The 14,627-nt window shown below is 42.7% G+C and overlaps 1 protein-coding gene across 1 annotated transcript; it reads right to left on the bottom strand.

Annotated features, from left to right (window-relative positions):
- Positions 1–659: 659 nt before the first annotated feature.
- STMP1 (short transmembrane mitochondrial protein 1) lies at positions 660–13,004 on the bottom strand. Its single transcript, XM_077827967.1, has 3 exons — positions 12,881–13,004; positions 5,917–5,970; positions 660–1,119 (listed from the first exon to the last, which is right to left on the bottom strand). The coding sequence occupies exons 1-3, from the start codon at positions 12,893–12,895 to the stop codon at positions 1,039–1,041; spliced, it is 150 nt and encodes a 49-aa protein (XP_077684093.1). The 5' UTR covers positions 12,896–13,004; the 3' UTR covers positions 660–1,038.
- Between the last annotated feature and the right edge of the window lie 1,623 nt (positions 13,005–14,627).

Genomic DNA, 14,627 nt, shown 5'->3' with positions numbered 1-14,627 from the left:
AGGGGAACACGCTAGGCTAAGTAGTGCCAGAGCATGCTCAGTGAGGTGGTAAGATGAACAAACTAAAATTACTGTCCAATTACAAAAGAAAAGGTCTGTAGGCAATGCAGGGGGCTGAAGGACTGGTAGGGTGTGTTAAATACTACACTCAATGTGCTAATCCTCTCATCCAGGGGAAGAGAGCTGTTTGAGGCAGTAAGGAGAGGATGCAATAGGGCTGTATGCTTAACCATTTTTAGAAGATGACTCAAATTCACTTAGTCAACTGCGGATTCATCATCCCCAGCCTAAGGTATGTGTTCCAAAATGACCAAGGGGAAGGGAAAGAAGTGAAAATGAAATGGGGTGAGGCAATGGAACAGAGCAGAGAAAGAAAAACCAGTGAAGATAAAATGTAGGTTGAAGTTGGTAGCCTTTTGCATCCTTTTGAGTCAATCATGTTTTTGCTCACCTTGTGCAAAGAGAAACACTGCCAAAAACAATATACAACACAACAGTGGAAACAGACAATTTTACATGTAAATTCACTGGACACTCAGAAAGCTCTCATTCCAGCTCCAGCACAGGGACTGAAATTATCCATGATTCAGTCCCACACAGGAGGATTAAAGAAAGGACAGTGGAATAATATAACTCAGAATAAAAGTAGTCTTCAGAAGTGACTTCCGGATACATTTGTTTTAATTTCTTTTGAGGCATTTTAAGAATTATTATAAAGCATCAGGTAGGGATAACTGTAGGATTTGCAGTGATCTCCAGCTGAGCCATATAAAAATTGATTATAAAATATTAGGTAACAGCAAGAAAATCCAAACTTTCTTTTCCAGTCACATCAGCTCAGAATCAGGTTCCCTGAAACTCCTGATGTTAGGTCTCACCACACATTCATGATTGCACTTCAGCTCAAGGACAGCCAGGTTGTGGGAGACTGGAAGTGGAGGAAATCCCCAAAAGCCACACTTCTACTTGGATTTGTAGCTTGAAGGGGAATTACATCCTTGAAATTTGTTTGGAGATGATCCGGGCAACATCAGTGGCTTAGGATTTGTCACTGGGAGGTTTCTTCTTAGCTTCCACATCTCTTTTAATATCTTCAAGTTTCTTTGCAAGGTCAGGAATCTTTTTTTTTTTTTAAACAAAAAAAAAAGTTAGACATCATCAGCTGTTTAGTTGACTAATTAAGGAATGCGAGAAAAACGTTAGCGTTAAACTTTATATAAAAAGACCTGGCTCCTTGGACCCACTCCACAGGACTACCCTGGACACAAGCAGCATGCTCAGTACCATGAGGTGGGGCAAGGAAGAAGCGGCTTGCAGACATGTTGAGCAACCCTTTCTAGTCAACTCAGTGGTGGTGCTGATGTTCCCCCGATGGAGTGTCATCCAGATCTTTTTGGATGGAAGGAGAGTTAAACCTAATTTGGGGTAATCTTTGTTGTTGCTGGGAATGGGAAAGGAGGATGGACATATAAAGAAGTACATAGGACATTTAAAGGACCAGCCTGTCTACCTTACCGGAAGAAAATGAACTGCCAAAGAGTAGGCCCTAGAAAACACCAACTCAATAATATTAACACATTCTTCTGAAAATACCAACAAAGTGTAATGAGAATTTCTATGGCCTGTGTAATGTAGGAAGTCAGAGTAAATAAACACATCAGTTCTTTCTAGTCTTAGTTAAAACCTATAAGAAGAGCTGTGCAAAAGGAGGAAAATGTTTTTTGCAAGATGTCAAAAGTATTTATTCTGCTATATTTTTTGGCCCCAAAAATGTGTCCTATGTCAATTTTTGCACTGAAATCTGCAACGTTTTGAAATTTCACACTTTAAAGAAAAAAATTAAGATTGTTCTAGTTAGTTGCAAAACGCCAGCAGTCTCCCCTTAAAAAACAGAAGCATTTTAGACTGAAAATGAACCAATCAAAATTTGACTGATAATGGCAAATGCCATGCTGTGAATTCTTTATTTTAGTGGCAATCATACAAAATTTGTTTTCTTTTCCCCTCAAAGCCACAGCTCCTCAAGTTAACTGATTATGTGAGAATCCCAGCTTTTGTATTAAGGTTCTAGCTCTCATGGTTGTGGAGAACAGCTTGTAGATGAGACCCAACTGGGATATAAAACAACACACACCAAAGGCAAATAAAACATGAATAAAAACACGCATTTTGGGTTATGATTTTTAAGCCAAATTTCATGATTTTTTGGGGCTCAACTCATGACTTGAGTGGTCAGGTTAGCTATATGGGAAATGTCAGAAGTATTTTTGCAGGGGGGTGGGGTAGGGGCAAATTGGACCAATTTTGTGAAACTGAAACTAAGCCCCCCAATCTACATATATTTATACATATACTTCAGTTTAAGCAAGTAAGTAGTCAATGATGTCAACAGGGCTACTCACATGCTTACAGATAAGCACATGCATAAGCATTTGTAGGATTGGGGACAACATGTGAAAGAGCAGAATGTTGAAGCTTTTGAATTTTGTTATGAAAGGTTACACACTGAATTACCTTTATGTTTCCTAGCAGCATCTGCAGGGGTGATAATACTTCTTAAAAACTCCTTGTTTAATTTACTCTTGGGCCTATTCCTAAAAGAGCTCCCTATCTAAAGGAATTTTACACAAATGCCAAACACACTCTTGCAGAGAAAAAAACACCCTAACTTTTAATTTAATCACCCTGTTTGTATAATTGGGACTTTTATGATCAACCATGTGGAAAATCATCTTAGATACTGTAACACTCAAATACATAGTTCATGCTAGCAAATAAGTTTTACATCACCAGGGGAGAACTTCCTCTGAATTAAAAGCAGAAGTAGCCCTCTTGTGGTGATACTTCAGTTGTACTGCAGGAAAATGATTATACTTCATGCTTTCATTAATTACATATGCAACATACACTCAGGTGAGTTTAGGTCTAAACTACAGTATAGGTTTTGTAAAAACAAGCTTTAACAAAACCTAGCTTCATGAAATTTCCCTGATTTAAAAACAAACAGAAACAATTTATTCTTAAAGGAATACCATTCCCTTACAGCATTTGCAACACCGAGATAGCAGAATTCTGCTAATGTATGAGGAAAATTAAACTGTCTGGATTATTTTCATTGTCCAAGATGAGTGAAAAGCAAAAGTATACAGGTCACAAATGATGAAAGGAATTTAGGATGAGGTTCAAAAAGGGATTTAGGTGTTGCAATGCTGAGCAAAGACACCCAGACAGTCATAGAAACACACTATAATCCAACAAGCTGAGTTAGGCACCCAGGTTCCCTGTACAATGAATGGGAAAAGACAGATGCCTTAGGGCTAGTCTATGCTCCAAAGTTAAGTTGACTAGCCACAGCTCAGGGGTGGGAAAAATTAATATGCCAGAGAGACATAGTTAAGCTGACCTAAGCCCTAGTTCATGGAAGAATTCTTCTGTCAACCTAGCTACCACCTCTTGGAAAAGATCCATTTACCTCAGCAATGGAAGAACTCCTTCCATTGCTGTCGTAAGTATCTACACTCAGTGACACTGCAGCTGTACTGCTGTAACTAGGGATGAAAGTTACTTAAAGGACTTACTGGTACGCTGGAGTCCTGAGCAGTGGGGCGGGGCCTCATCCAGAAGAGGTGGGGCCTTTACATCTCAATTTAAAGATTTAAAGGGCCGGGGCTCCGGCAGCTCTGGTGGTGATTTAAAGCTGCCGCTGCTACCCTGGGGCTCTGGCAGCGACTTAAATGGCCCGGGGCTCCACTGCGGTAGTGGTGGACGGAGCCCTGGGCCCTTTAAATCACCAGCCCAGGCAAGCTGACCCCCACCAGTACGGTCAGCTGTGTACTAGCTCTTGCCAGTACTCCGTACCAGACCGTACCAGCTTACTTTCACCTCTGGCTGTAACATTTCTAACGTAGACATACCTTTAGACTGTGATCCACAAAAAACAGCATACTAGGCAGGGAGCCACCTAAGCCAGCCAATGGGAGATGCTGACAAGGGGCAGGGGGTGGGGGGCATGCTAACCCCAGTCCTTCTCAGAGATAATCACCTAAGACCAGGCTGCAGGGAGACAATCTCTACTTAGCAATCAAAGAGTGGAAACCCACTGCCTGGACTCAGCTGGTTTAGATGCCCAACTTGTTTCTTGAGGGATTGAGTTGTGTGGAGTAAGGTAGGCACCTAAAATGGCCAGAGGAAGAGGGGGTGGTTGTGGTGGATAAATACATAAGCAGTCTATTATTATTATTGTTAATTAGTCAGGGTGGAACAGCTTCAACAGGAGAGATGGAGGTAGCCCCACATCAGAATATCCCATAAACCAGTGATTAGGACACTCTCCTGAGAGGTGGGAGACCTCTGTTAAAATCCTTTCCCCCCTTTGGCAGAGAGGGGGAAAACAAACCTGGCTCTCCCACATCCTAAGTGAGAGCTCTCATCACCGTAGTGGCAACACCACCACCATCTCCTCCTCCAACTGGATTTTGAATGGAACCCAATCTGGTAGGCTGCCTCTGAGCACCGCTACCAGATCTGGCCCCTCAGGTGAGTTAGATAGCTGAACACCCATGGTCCTCTGGTTTGTGAATCACCCTGGGGCTTAGGCAAGACACAGGTGCCTGTACGCCTAGAAGGCTCGCCAGCAAACTTGTTCAGAGGCAGAAATGTAAGCTCCTAATGTTTTGCAGTAAAACGTTCCTTAGGCACAGTGACATCTGAAGAAGTGGGGTTTTTTTTTACCCATGAAAGCTTATGCCCAAATAAATCTGTTAGTCTTTAAGGTGCCCCCGGACTCCTCATTATTTTTGTGGATACAACTAATATGGCTACCCCTCTGATTTTTAGGCACAGTGAGAGTGTAGGTGTCTACAGAGTTCAGAGAGAGTTTTGTGCATCGTAATGGAGCCAATACTGGGACTTAGGTGCCCAAGTCTGGGGTTTAGGAACATAAATATCTTTGTGGATCTCACCCTTAGATTCTTTTAATTTTAAGGTAGCATTAGTAGCACAGGTAAGGAATGTTTTAAATATATGATTTTTAATTGGACAGTAGGTTTTTAATTTTAGATCTACTAAATCCTCAAACCTGCACATATGTGAGTAGTTCCACTGATGCTACCGAAGTCTGGAGGCTCAGCCCCAAGGCTTCTGCTCCAAATTCTTGGAAAACAAGATCTCCCCTTAATTCATGTTCAGTAAACCGCAATCCAAAGAGAAAAGGAGGAGTTCAGGTCTACATAAAATTCCAAGCAGAACTCAACAGGTTGAGCCCTCCCAAACACTCCTGACAATTCCATTTGCATCATTCATAGGAGGGAGATATAAGTCGCTATCAAACTTTCATACATAAAGAAATAGAACTGTGTGGCAGCTAGTGTAGCCTACAAGACAGGGCACTAAAGTAGGAGTTAGGAGAGCTGGTTCTAATCTGCCACTGACCAGCTGTGATCTTGGGCAAGTCTTTTCACTTTTCTGGGCTACCATTTTCCCCTGCTTTGTCTGTTTAGACTATAAGCTCCTCTTCAGGACAGAGACTGTATCTTAATATGTGTTTATGCAACATTTGCATAATGGGGCCCTGATCTCAGCTGTGACCTCTAAGCATAACTGTATTACAAATAAATCAAGGCCAGTTCTAGGCGTGGGCAAGCTGGTTGCCCACTTCCACGGGGCGCCATATCATTGTGCCATCGGATTTGTTTTGGGATTTTTTTTTTCCCCTTTATTTTGATTGGCTGGTCATTTTTGCTCTGCTTATTGGCCAGCTTCCCCGCCCCTGTTTGGACAGCTTTTTGTGTTGGTTTGTTTGAGCTCAGCTTCTTGGCGAAGGGGCCCTCAAAGTATTCTCTGCCCCGGCCAGTAAAACAGGTAGGGCCGCTCCTGCCAAATACAACTACTACTACAAGAATAAATAATAATACTCACATCGTAATTCTGAGCCAGATACATCCCAACCACATTGCCAAGAGCAAAACCAAGCTTAAGAGGGAAAAAAAAGAAAAAAAGACAAAATAAATGACAAGGAGTTTAACATTGTCCCCTCACTAGCACAGAATGTAGGACCACTCGGCAATAGAGGAGGATGAAAAAAAAAAAAAAAAAAAAGGTGATGGCAGGGAAATCATGAAAATTTTTGAAATGGTTTCCATTTCACAGGCTTCAAAAATGGAGATTTTTCCCAAATCATTTTCTGAAATCTTGTTTTCATTAAGAAAATGCAGGTGGTTTTGGTGGTCGAAAAAATCTAACTATTTCAAAAAGAGATTCTGGTAAAAACACTGGTTTAAAAAAAAGGAAAAATTTGCCAACCCCCCTCTTACCCCCCCAGAAAATGTAAAATAATATTTCAGTAAAGTTTTTTAGTGCAAAAAATTTCAGCCAGCTCTACTCATAAGTTTTATACTACTCTCCCCTAAGCTCTCTCTCTTCCTTCAACAATGTACCCATTTATACCCTGGCTTCTACAAAAACACCACCCTCAGAATGAGACTTTTATCACTATTCTCTTACAATTCCAAGAAACCTTTGGTGCAGAGCTTGGTCTTTTGTTCTGTAAAGTTCCTTGCACACCCATTACCAGATAAATCATAGTAAGTCCATTAAAACCTGGGGAATATAATGGCACAGGAAAAATTTTTGTTCAATACTTGTACATTTCTTAGCATAAGGAGAGTACTGGTCTATGACAGGAGCTCTCACAAGAGCTACCACAATACAAATATAAGAATAATATGTGCTGGGGTGGAAGGAGATAGGGGAAAAACATAGGACACACGCAAATGAAGTGGGCTACAAAACATATGGGCTAAGGAGATTGTAAGGAAACAGTGCATCAATAGATTTCTGGGCTGGCCTAGTTATGCTACTTTGCACAGAATGTAAATTTAGGTCCCAGGCTTGGGATAGCAGTTGCTGGGTGCTAAAGAAACAGATCACTTCAGTCCATGAGGTTTAAAGAAAGAGGAAGAGGGAAATGGAGTGCATAGCTCCTTTCACTTGCAGGCTGAGGAGAAACTCAGGTCTCAATCACACCTGAGGGGGGCAAAAAAAATACCCATTGTTTCCTCAGAAATATACATCCAGATTTTCCAAAGTGCTTCGCATCCAGCAATTCCAGCAAAACTCTGGCCCTTATTATCATTAAATTTCAGATTAAGCTGGCTTGATGTACAAATGCTAATAAGATTTTTCTGACTATCAATACTGCAAGTTTGGCCTCATCTCTGAAAATCTGTGTGGTGCTTTTTTAAAAAAAAACACCACACAACAACAACAACAAACGATTTTGAAATCAAAACCTAGCTAGAAATTGTATTCACTGCACAAAGTGAAACAGAATATAACTCACTCTTCCAGCAGCATAAAAACAGCACCAGTCACTGGTAAAAAAAACCCCAAAAACGTGTTCTTGTCAGAAAGCTATGGCCATTAATAGAACTGGTTGCACATTTTCACATGCTGATGCCATCATTAACTAATGTCCGAACTGTAAGGGAAATGGAACATTTATTTAAATTATTTGTTTACTCCATTTTTAGAGCTTAGAACTTCTTGGCTTTTTTAAAAAAATGTAGTGTCCTTTTTGTGTGTTTGGTATAAAGGCTATATTTTATTATCGCAAACTTAACTGTAAATTAAGTAAGTTTTTTGCATGGGATATTGTTAATGCATGCTGCACTGAGATAAGCAGGATTTAAGATTCCTTTTAATGCTGAAAGTCAGTCCAGCAGAGGGGCCTTTCCTATATCTTGGCAGTGTCCATGAATTCACCCAAAAGACAAGCAGACTCTCAGCTGAGAATTTCTCAAGACTCTTTGCAAAGATTGGCTTATATTGCTAGTCCCTGGGGGAACCTTTCAGTCTAGCCCTTATAAAATAGTTTTACTAAGAAAGTTCTCTTGACTTTTTTTCTCCTAGAAAGGACAAAAACACCTTCATTCTCCTGCTCTTAGCCTAAAATACATCCAACTCCAAAGCGGGGTCCAATACTTTACCATGCAATGAGTCTTATTTTGTTTGCTAGTATCTTAACACGCATGTCAAACACAAGAACATAAACTCCTCGTATCCCATTAGCTGAAGTCAGAGCTCCACACACTCCATGCAAGACCAGTCTAGACTTTGATGTGCTATTTCATCAGTTATACAAGGTTTAAGAGATGCCACTTCATGAAGAGGGGGAGTCTCACAGTTTCATCTTGATCACTTTTGACAACTAAAAATGCTGTCAATTAAAGAGTACATGCCAATTAAGGACAGTAAGGACTAATGAGGGGCTTCCAATAGCCACCCAACATGCTAAGATACATGTTAAATGTAAAACAAGCAATTACTTAACTCTGAAAGGCAAAAATATAAAGTTTGTAAGATTATCCCTTTATCTCCCTGCTACAGCTCCAGCTAGGGTGAAGGAGAGACAGACACCCTTTCCACGCACAGGAAAGGAGAGGAGGGAACCCAGAATTAATATGCCCTTCCTCTTTTCCCTTCACCAGCTTTCAGACACTAATCAGAAAGTCTTAATTAAAACTGATTTTTATCAGACATTTGCAACACAAGGACTTCAAACATCAGCTGAGTTCAGAAACAGGATTCCAAAATCTGCTGAGCGTCTTAGTCCTATTACCCACTGTTTTCACTGGAACAAACAGAGTTACAAATGGGTCCATTCTGAAGAAATGCATATGCATTTACAATTTCTTTTTTAAATCTCATGTTGGACTAGGGGTAGGATATGTGGGCTTATTTTTTAATAAACACCCAAGACCTAAAGTGATTCAGAAGAGGCTCTCTGTTGGCACCATCAACAGAGACCAGAATTTGAAATAACTTAAAAATATATTTTAAAGAGAGCTCAAAGTCCTGATTTTCTGATAAATATGCAATGTATTATTGGGACTTACTGGTACCAAGTCCGAACATGGCTAAAAATCCATAGTATCTCCAAATTAGGTCAGCAGCACCTATAATGACTATAACAGCCATATTGGCCTGTATTCGCAAAAAGAAAAGGAGGACTTGTGGCACCTTAGAGACTAACCAATTTATTTGGGCATAAGATAAATTGGTTAGTCTCTAAGGTGCCACAAGTAGCACCTATAATGGGAAATGAGAAACTGCTGCTGTGCTTTGTTATTGGCATGCACCCTGCTGTTTACTTTTAATAAGTGCCAGGTATTAAGACATTAGCATCAATTAAGGATTTAATTAGAATTGTAAATAAATCATATAGTTGGGCATCTGGCTTTAGCATCTGCCAGAGTTTGCAGACACATGTAGAAAAAGAAAAAGACCAAAAGTTTAAAGAACATTTAGCTAGTCAATGAGGCAAACAGCTGCATTCATTAACAAATGCTTTAGGACTGGGAATGAGGGGAAAAAAGTATCATTTGACTGTGGGCAAAGAGTTTAACTCTGACCTCAGCTACAGCTTATCATATTTGCAGAAAGTCAGAGCAGGGCTGGGCTCAGGGACAAAATAAGCCAGAAGCTTTAAATGAACTGCAGCCACTGCAACAGAACAGGCAAGCATTGTCAAATCAAAGTGGCAGACTTCACAAGGTGAAAATTTGAATGGAGGGGGCAGGGGGAACCAAAAGGCAGAACACAAGGACAATACCCATACCAGACTGGAGGAGCAATATGATTAAAACATGCTTAAAACAGTTTTGAGTTTCTGAATTGTTTTGGAACAAAAATTGTGTAATAAAATACCAATTAACATGTATCACTCTGATACAAAGGTTGGATTTGTTTTACTGTAGCAGTGAGCCAATGAATGCCCTGAAGGCATCAGCCCCATGTACAACTCTTTTTAAGATGCACTGGCACTATACAAAAGCAGCAGCAGCAGTCCAAAAAGAACGTTGTTCCATTTGGATGGGCGGTGTCTTATAAAAGTACTGGTAACCTGTGTTTCATTAATAGCATAAAAGTGAGCACAATATATGAAGAGATATTAGAACTGAGTCTTCCTATAGGGAGCAAGAGTACCTGTTTTTCAAAAAGCACAATGAATTAAAGCAGTGGTTTTCAATGGGGGATCACAGAATATGTTTAAGATTTCCAAAGGGGTCCACACCTCCATGTGAAAGTTGTTAAGGGTCCACAAATGAAAAAAGGTTGAAAGCCACTGAATTAAAGTACACATCAACCATGCATACATTTTCTTAGAGAAAGCATTAAAGCAGTGGGCTTTTTCACCTGTACAGTCACCAGATTGGGATCCAATGGAATACATCTGGAGTGATTTGAAGAAAAAAAAAGTGGCTAAGAATAAAGGAAGCTGTATATTGTAGACATATAGAGGGTGAACCAAAAGAGAATGTAACCAAAATTAGTAATGCCACAGTATATTCAATGTATTATGAGGGTGTAGACAACTTTTTTTATTTGAGGGGGCAAGAGGTAAATAATAGCTGTTGAATATCACTGTGTGTAGTTTTGTACCATACCTAAATTTGTCCACTTTTAATAAAGTGAGATAAATGAGCTTCTGTTCCAAACTCACTGTTTCCTGCCTTTTTTTTTTTTTTTGGGGGGGGGGGAGAGGGGGGAAGGAATATGGGGGTGGCTAATCCCCCCAGTTATCTACACACATGGTATGCTACATATTCAGAGTACATTTTCAGGGTCTTATCAGGCGTGGCCTAATACTACTTTAAAAATTAATATATTCCTGGCCTACTGAGACAGTGGGGATGGGCAGGTATGGACCCACCCATTGATAAAGGCCTCCCACCCATAAGGGAAGGAGCTATCGATTCATACCCCTGAGTGACAGTTATACCAACCTAATTTTCTAGTATAGATCTTAGTTTGATAGATTTTCAATGAGACTTAGGCTATGTCTACACTTAAAATGCTATAGCAGCACAATTACATCAACGCTGCTGCGGGAGTGCAGCACTTCAGTGTGGATACTTACTAGAGCAATTGGAGGGGTTCTTCCATCGCTGTAGGTAATCCACCTCCCCGAGAGGTGGTAGCTAGGTCAACAGAAGAATCCTTTTGTAGCGCTGTCTGTAGCAGGGTTAAGTTGGCTTACCTACATATCTCAGGGGTGTGGATTTGTCACACCTCTGAGAGATGTAGCTATGGCAATGTGACTTTTCAATGTAGACCAGCCCTTAAATTCCAAAGTAGATTAACCTAGTTGCATCACACAGGTCTGTGAAAAATTCCACACCCTGTGTAATGTAGGTAGATTGACCTAACCCCCCCACTGTATATGCAGATACGTCGATAGAAAAATGCCTCCATTGACCTAGCTACCGCCTCTGGGAGAGGTGGATTAACACTACATCAAGGGAAAAATACCAAGCATCCACATTATGGCACCACAGCACTGTAGCTGTGCCTCTGTCCTGCAGCTGGACATGCAGCAAGTCACTTTTGCAAGTGGGACTTTTAGGTTAAGTCACGTGTGTGTGTTTGAAAGTGCTATCCATATAATTAAATGCTAGATTGTGATATACTATTCAGTGTGAATAAAGGTCTTAGATCTGCTGATTTCAAAGGGACTATTTGAGGTGAAAGGGCATCACAATCTGGCCCTAAAATAATTCCTCTTTTTTCATCTCTGCATAACTTTTAATGAGGAAAACCCCGCTTGGTACAGTGAATAATATTTAACAGATGTCAAGGAATAGAGCTGTGGACCCTGGAAGTACTGGTGTATCCAGCTCAAAAGCAGTCCACCTGACAAGCTGCTGAGAGTCAGATGGATGAACTGGCAAGAAACTAGACAGGATCAACTGAGCTTAATGCAGAGTTAAGTATCCTGGGATGTGCTACCAGACTGCTTAAGACAGAGGTTCTCAGACTTTTGTACTGGTGACCCTTTCACCCAGCAAGCCTCTGAGTGCAACCCCACTTATACATTAAAAACACTTTTTTATATATTTAACACCATTATAAATGCTGGAGGCAAACCAGGGTTTGGGGTGGAGGCTGACAGCTTGCGACCCCCCCATGTAATAACCTCATGACCCCTTGAAGGGTCCCGACCCCCAGTTTGAGAACCCCTGGCTTAACACCACAGACAAATGAGTGCAGCACTGGTGTGGACACAGCAATTTAAGGGTTATTTGCAATTTGGCTACGCTCACTCAGGAGGCATAACTTGAGCGCAGATAACCTGAATTAACTATCCAGTGAGGACATACCCAAAATCCTAACCATAAGGCTGAAGTTCTAGAGCAATTCAATCCTCATGGCTTGGAAGCTGGCATGTCATGAAGGGTATATCTACACTACGGTAAAAGTGTAAAAAACAAAACAAAAACAAACCACACTTCAGCCAACGTGTTTTAATGAACGTTAGAAAATACAAGCACCACCCTAGAGCAGGTCAGGGCTAGCTGTATTTTAACACATTAGCTGGCCCCGGTGTAGCCTAGGCTTCATCTCGCCCAGCTAGCACGTTAACAAAATACAGCCTGCACTCAAGTTTTTTTAAAACGTGTTAGTTCACCCTTAAGCGCCTTTTATCCTAGTCCAGACGATTTTTGAATGGGCAGCAGCTGCAAAACAAGGTCCCAGGTTCATCAGCGCCCCAAGTCTGGGATCCCTTCAGAAAACCACAGTATCAAGCCAGGAGCGAGCTTCCCAGTCGCTCTCACACGCGCGCGGAGGCGCTGAAAGTATGTAGCTAGCTCCAGGGCCCAATGTATCCATCGCTGGATGGACAGAGCTGGGAAGGGGCATGAGCGGATGGAGCGGCTGCTTCTCTCTCCAGGGTCAGAGGCGCCTTTCTCCTGCTGGGGGAGGGGGGGATCTTCCAGGCCGCCCCCCAGCAGCAATCCCCTCCTCCCTCCCAACGCAGAGCCCGGGGGGGAGCGGACACCAGGACAGGGGCTCTACGTGGAGCGGCTTTGCAGACACTTACCAGAAACTGTAACATGGTGTAACCGGGCTGCCTCTCTCCTCCGAGGGGCGGGCGGGGAAGTAACTCGCCCCAGCGACAGCTTCTCTTCCGGGTCCCATCCTCCCTGCTGCTGTCTCACTAGCTTAGGGGTTTGATGGATGTCTGAGCAGTCCTATCCTTTCTGGTCTTGCACGCCCGGCCCTCTTTTCCCTCCCTCTAGCCCCGCCTCTGGCGAGGTGACCCTGGGCTCAGCAAGGGACTGCCCTATGGTGGGGTAGTGAGGATGGCGCTCAGAAAATACACAGTGCACAAACCCCTTGTGCAAGAGCTGGTTTCTCTCCCCCGAGCAAACGCGCCCACCTCCCAAGCACACAGTCTGATACTCCCTCTGGCGAGACCCACAGTGTCATAAACATCCCCAAACCTGCACTAAGGCTGAAACTTCGGAGTTCTGCAAAATCTATAAGAGAGATTCTGCTGTGAAGCTGTGTGTGTGTGTGTCTGCATGTGTGTATAAAACATAACACCACACACCCATCAATTTATATTGTCAGGAATGCCTGTCTCTATGGGTATGTCTACACTACGGAATAAGGTCGAATTTATAGAAGTCAGTTTTTTAGAAATCGGTTTTATATATTCGAGTGTGTGTGTCCCCACAGAAAATGCTCTAAGTGCATTAAGTGCATTAACTCGGCAGAGTGCTTCCACAGTACCGAGGCTAGAGTCGACTTCCGGAGCGTTGCACTGTGGGTAGCTATCCCACAGTTCCCGCAGTCTCCGCTGCCCATTGGAATTCTGGGTTGAGATCCCAATGTCTGATGGGGCTAAAACATTGCTGCGGGTGGTTCTGGGTACATATCGTCAGGCCCCCCTTCCCTCCCTCCCTCCGTGAAAGCAAGGGCAGACAATCGTTTCGCGCCTTTTTTCCTGAGTTACCTGTGCAGACGCCATACCACGGCAAGCATGGAGCCCGCTCAGGTAACCGTCACCCTATGTCTCCTGGGTGCTGGCAGACGCGGTACGGCATTGCTACACAGTAGCAGCAACCCCTTGCCTTGTGGCAGCAGACGGCACAATACGACTGGTAGCCGTCATCGTCATGTCCGAGGTGCTCCTGGCCACGTCGGCTGGGAGCGCCTGGGCAGACATGGGCACAGGGACTAAATTTGGAGTGACTTGACCAGGTCATTCTCTTTAGTCCTGCAGTCACTCCTATTGAACTGTCTTATGGTGAGCAGGCAGGCGATACGGATTGCTAGCAGTTGTACTGTACCATCTTCTGCTGGGCAGGCAAGAGATGAGGATGGCTAGCAGTCGTACTGTACCATCTTCTGCCGAGCAGCTATGAGATGTGGATGGCATGCAGTCCTTCTGCACCGTCTGCTGCCAGCCAAAGATGTAAAAGATAGATGGAGTGGATCAAAACAAGAAATAGACCAGATTTGTTTTGTACTCATTTGCCTCCTCCCCTGTCTAGGGGACTCATTCTTCTAGGTCACACTGCAGTCACTCACAGAGAAGGTGCAGCGAGGTAAATCTAGCCATGTATCAATCAGAGGCCAGGCTAACCTCCTTGTTCCAATAAGAACAATAACTTAGGTGCACCATTTCTTATTGGAACCCTCCATGAAGTCCTGCCTGAAATACTCCTTGATATAAAGACATCCCCTTTGTTGATTTTAGCTCCCTGAAGCCAACCCTGTAAACCGTGTCGTCAGTCGCCCCTCCCTCCATCAGAGCAACGGCACACAATCATTCCGCGCCT

Source organism: Eretmochelys imbricata, chromosome 1 (assembly GCF_965152235.1).
Source record: "Eretmochelys imbricata isolate rEreImb1 chromosome 1, rEreImb1.hap1, whole genome shotgun sequence".
Taxonomy (NCBI): Eukaryota; Metazoa; Chordata; order Testudines; family Cheloniidae; genus Eretmochelys; species Eretmochelys imbricata.
Note: the sequence above shows the minus strand (reverse complement) of the source record. Positions and strands in the feature narration are given on the sequence as shown.

Coding starts and splice junctions, on each gene's coding strand:
- STMP1 (XM_077827967.1), bottom strand. Junction 1,120..5,916: donor ATCTGGCTCAGAATTACGAT/GTGAGTATTATT, acceptor AAAAAAAAAAAG/ATTCCTGACCTTGCAAAGAA.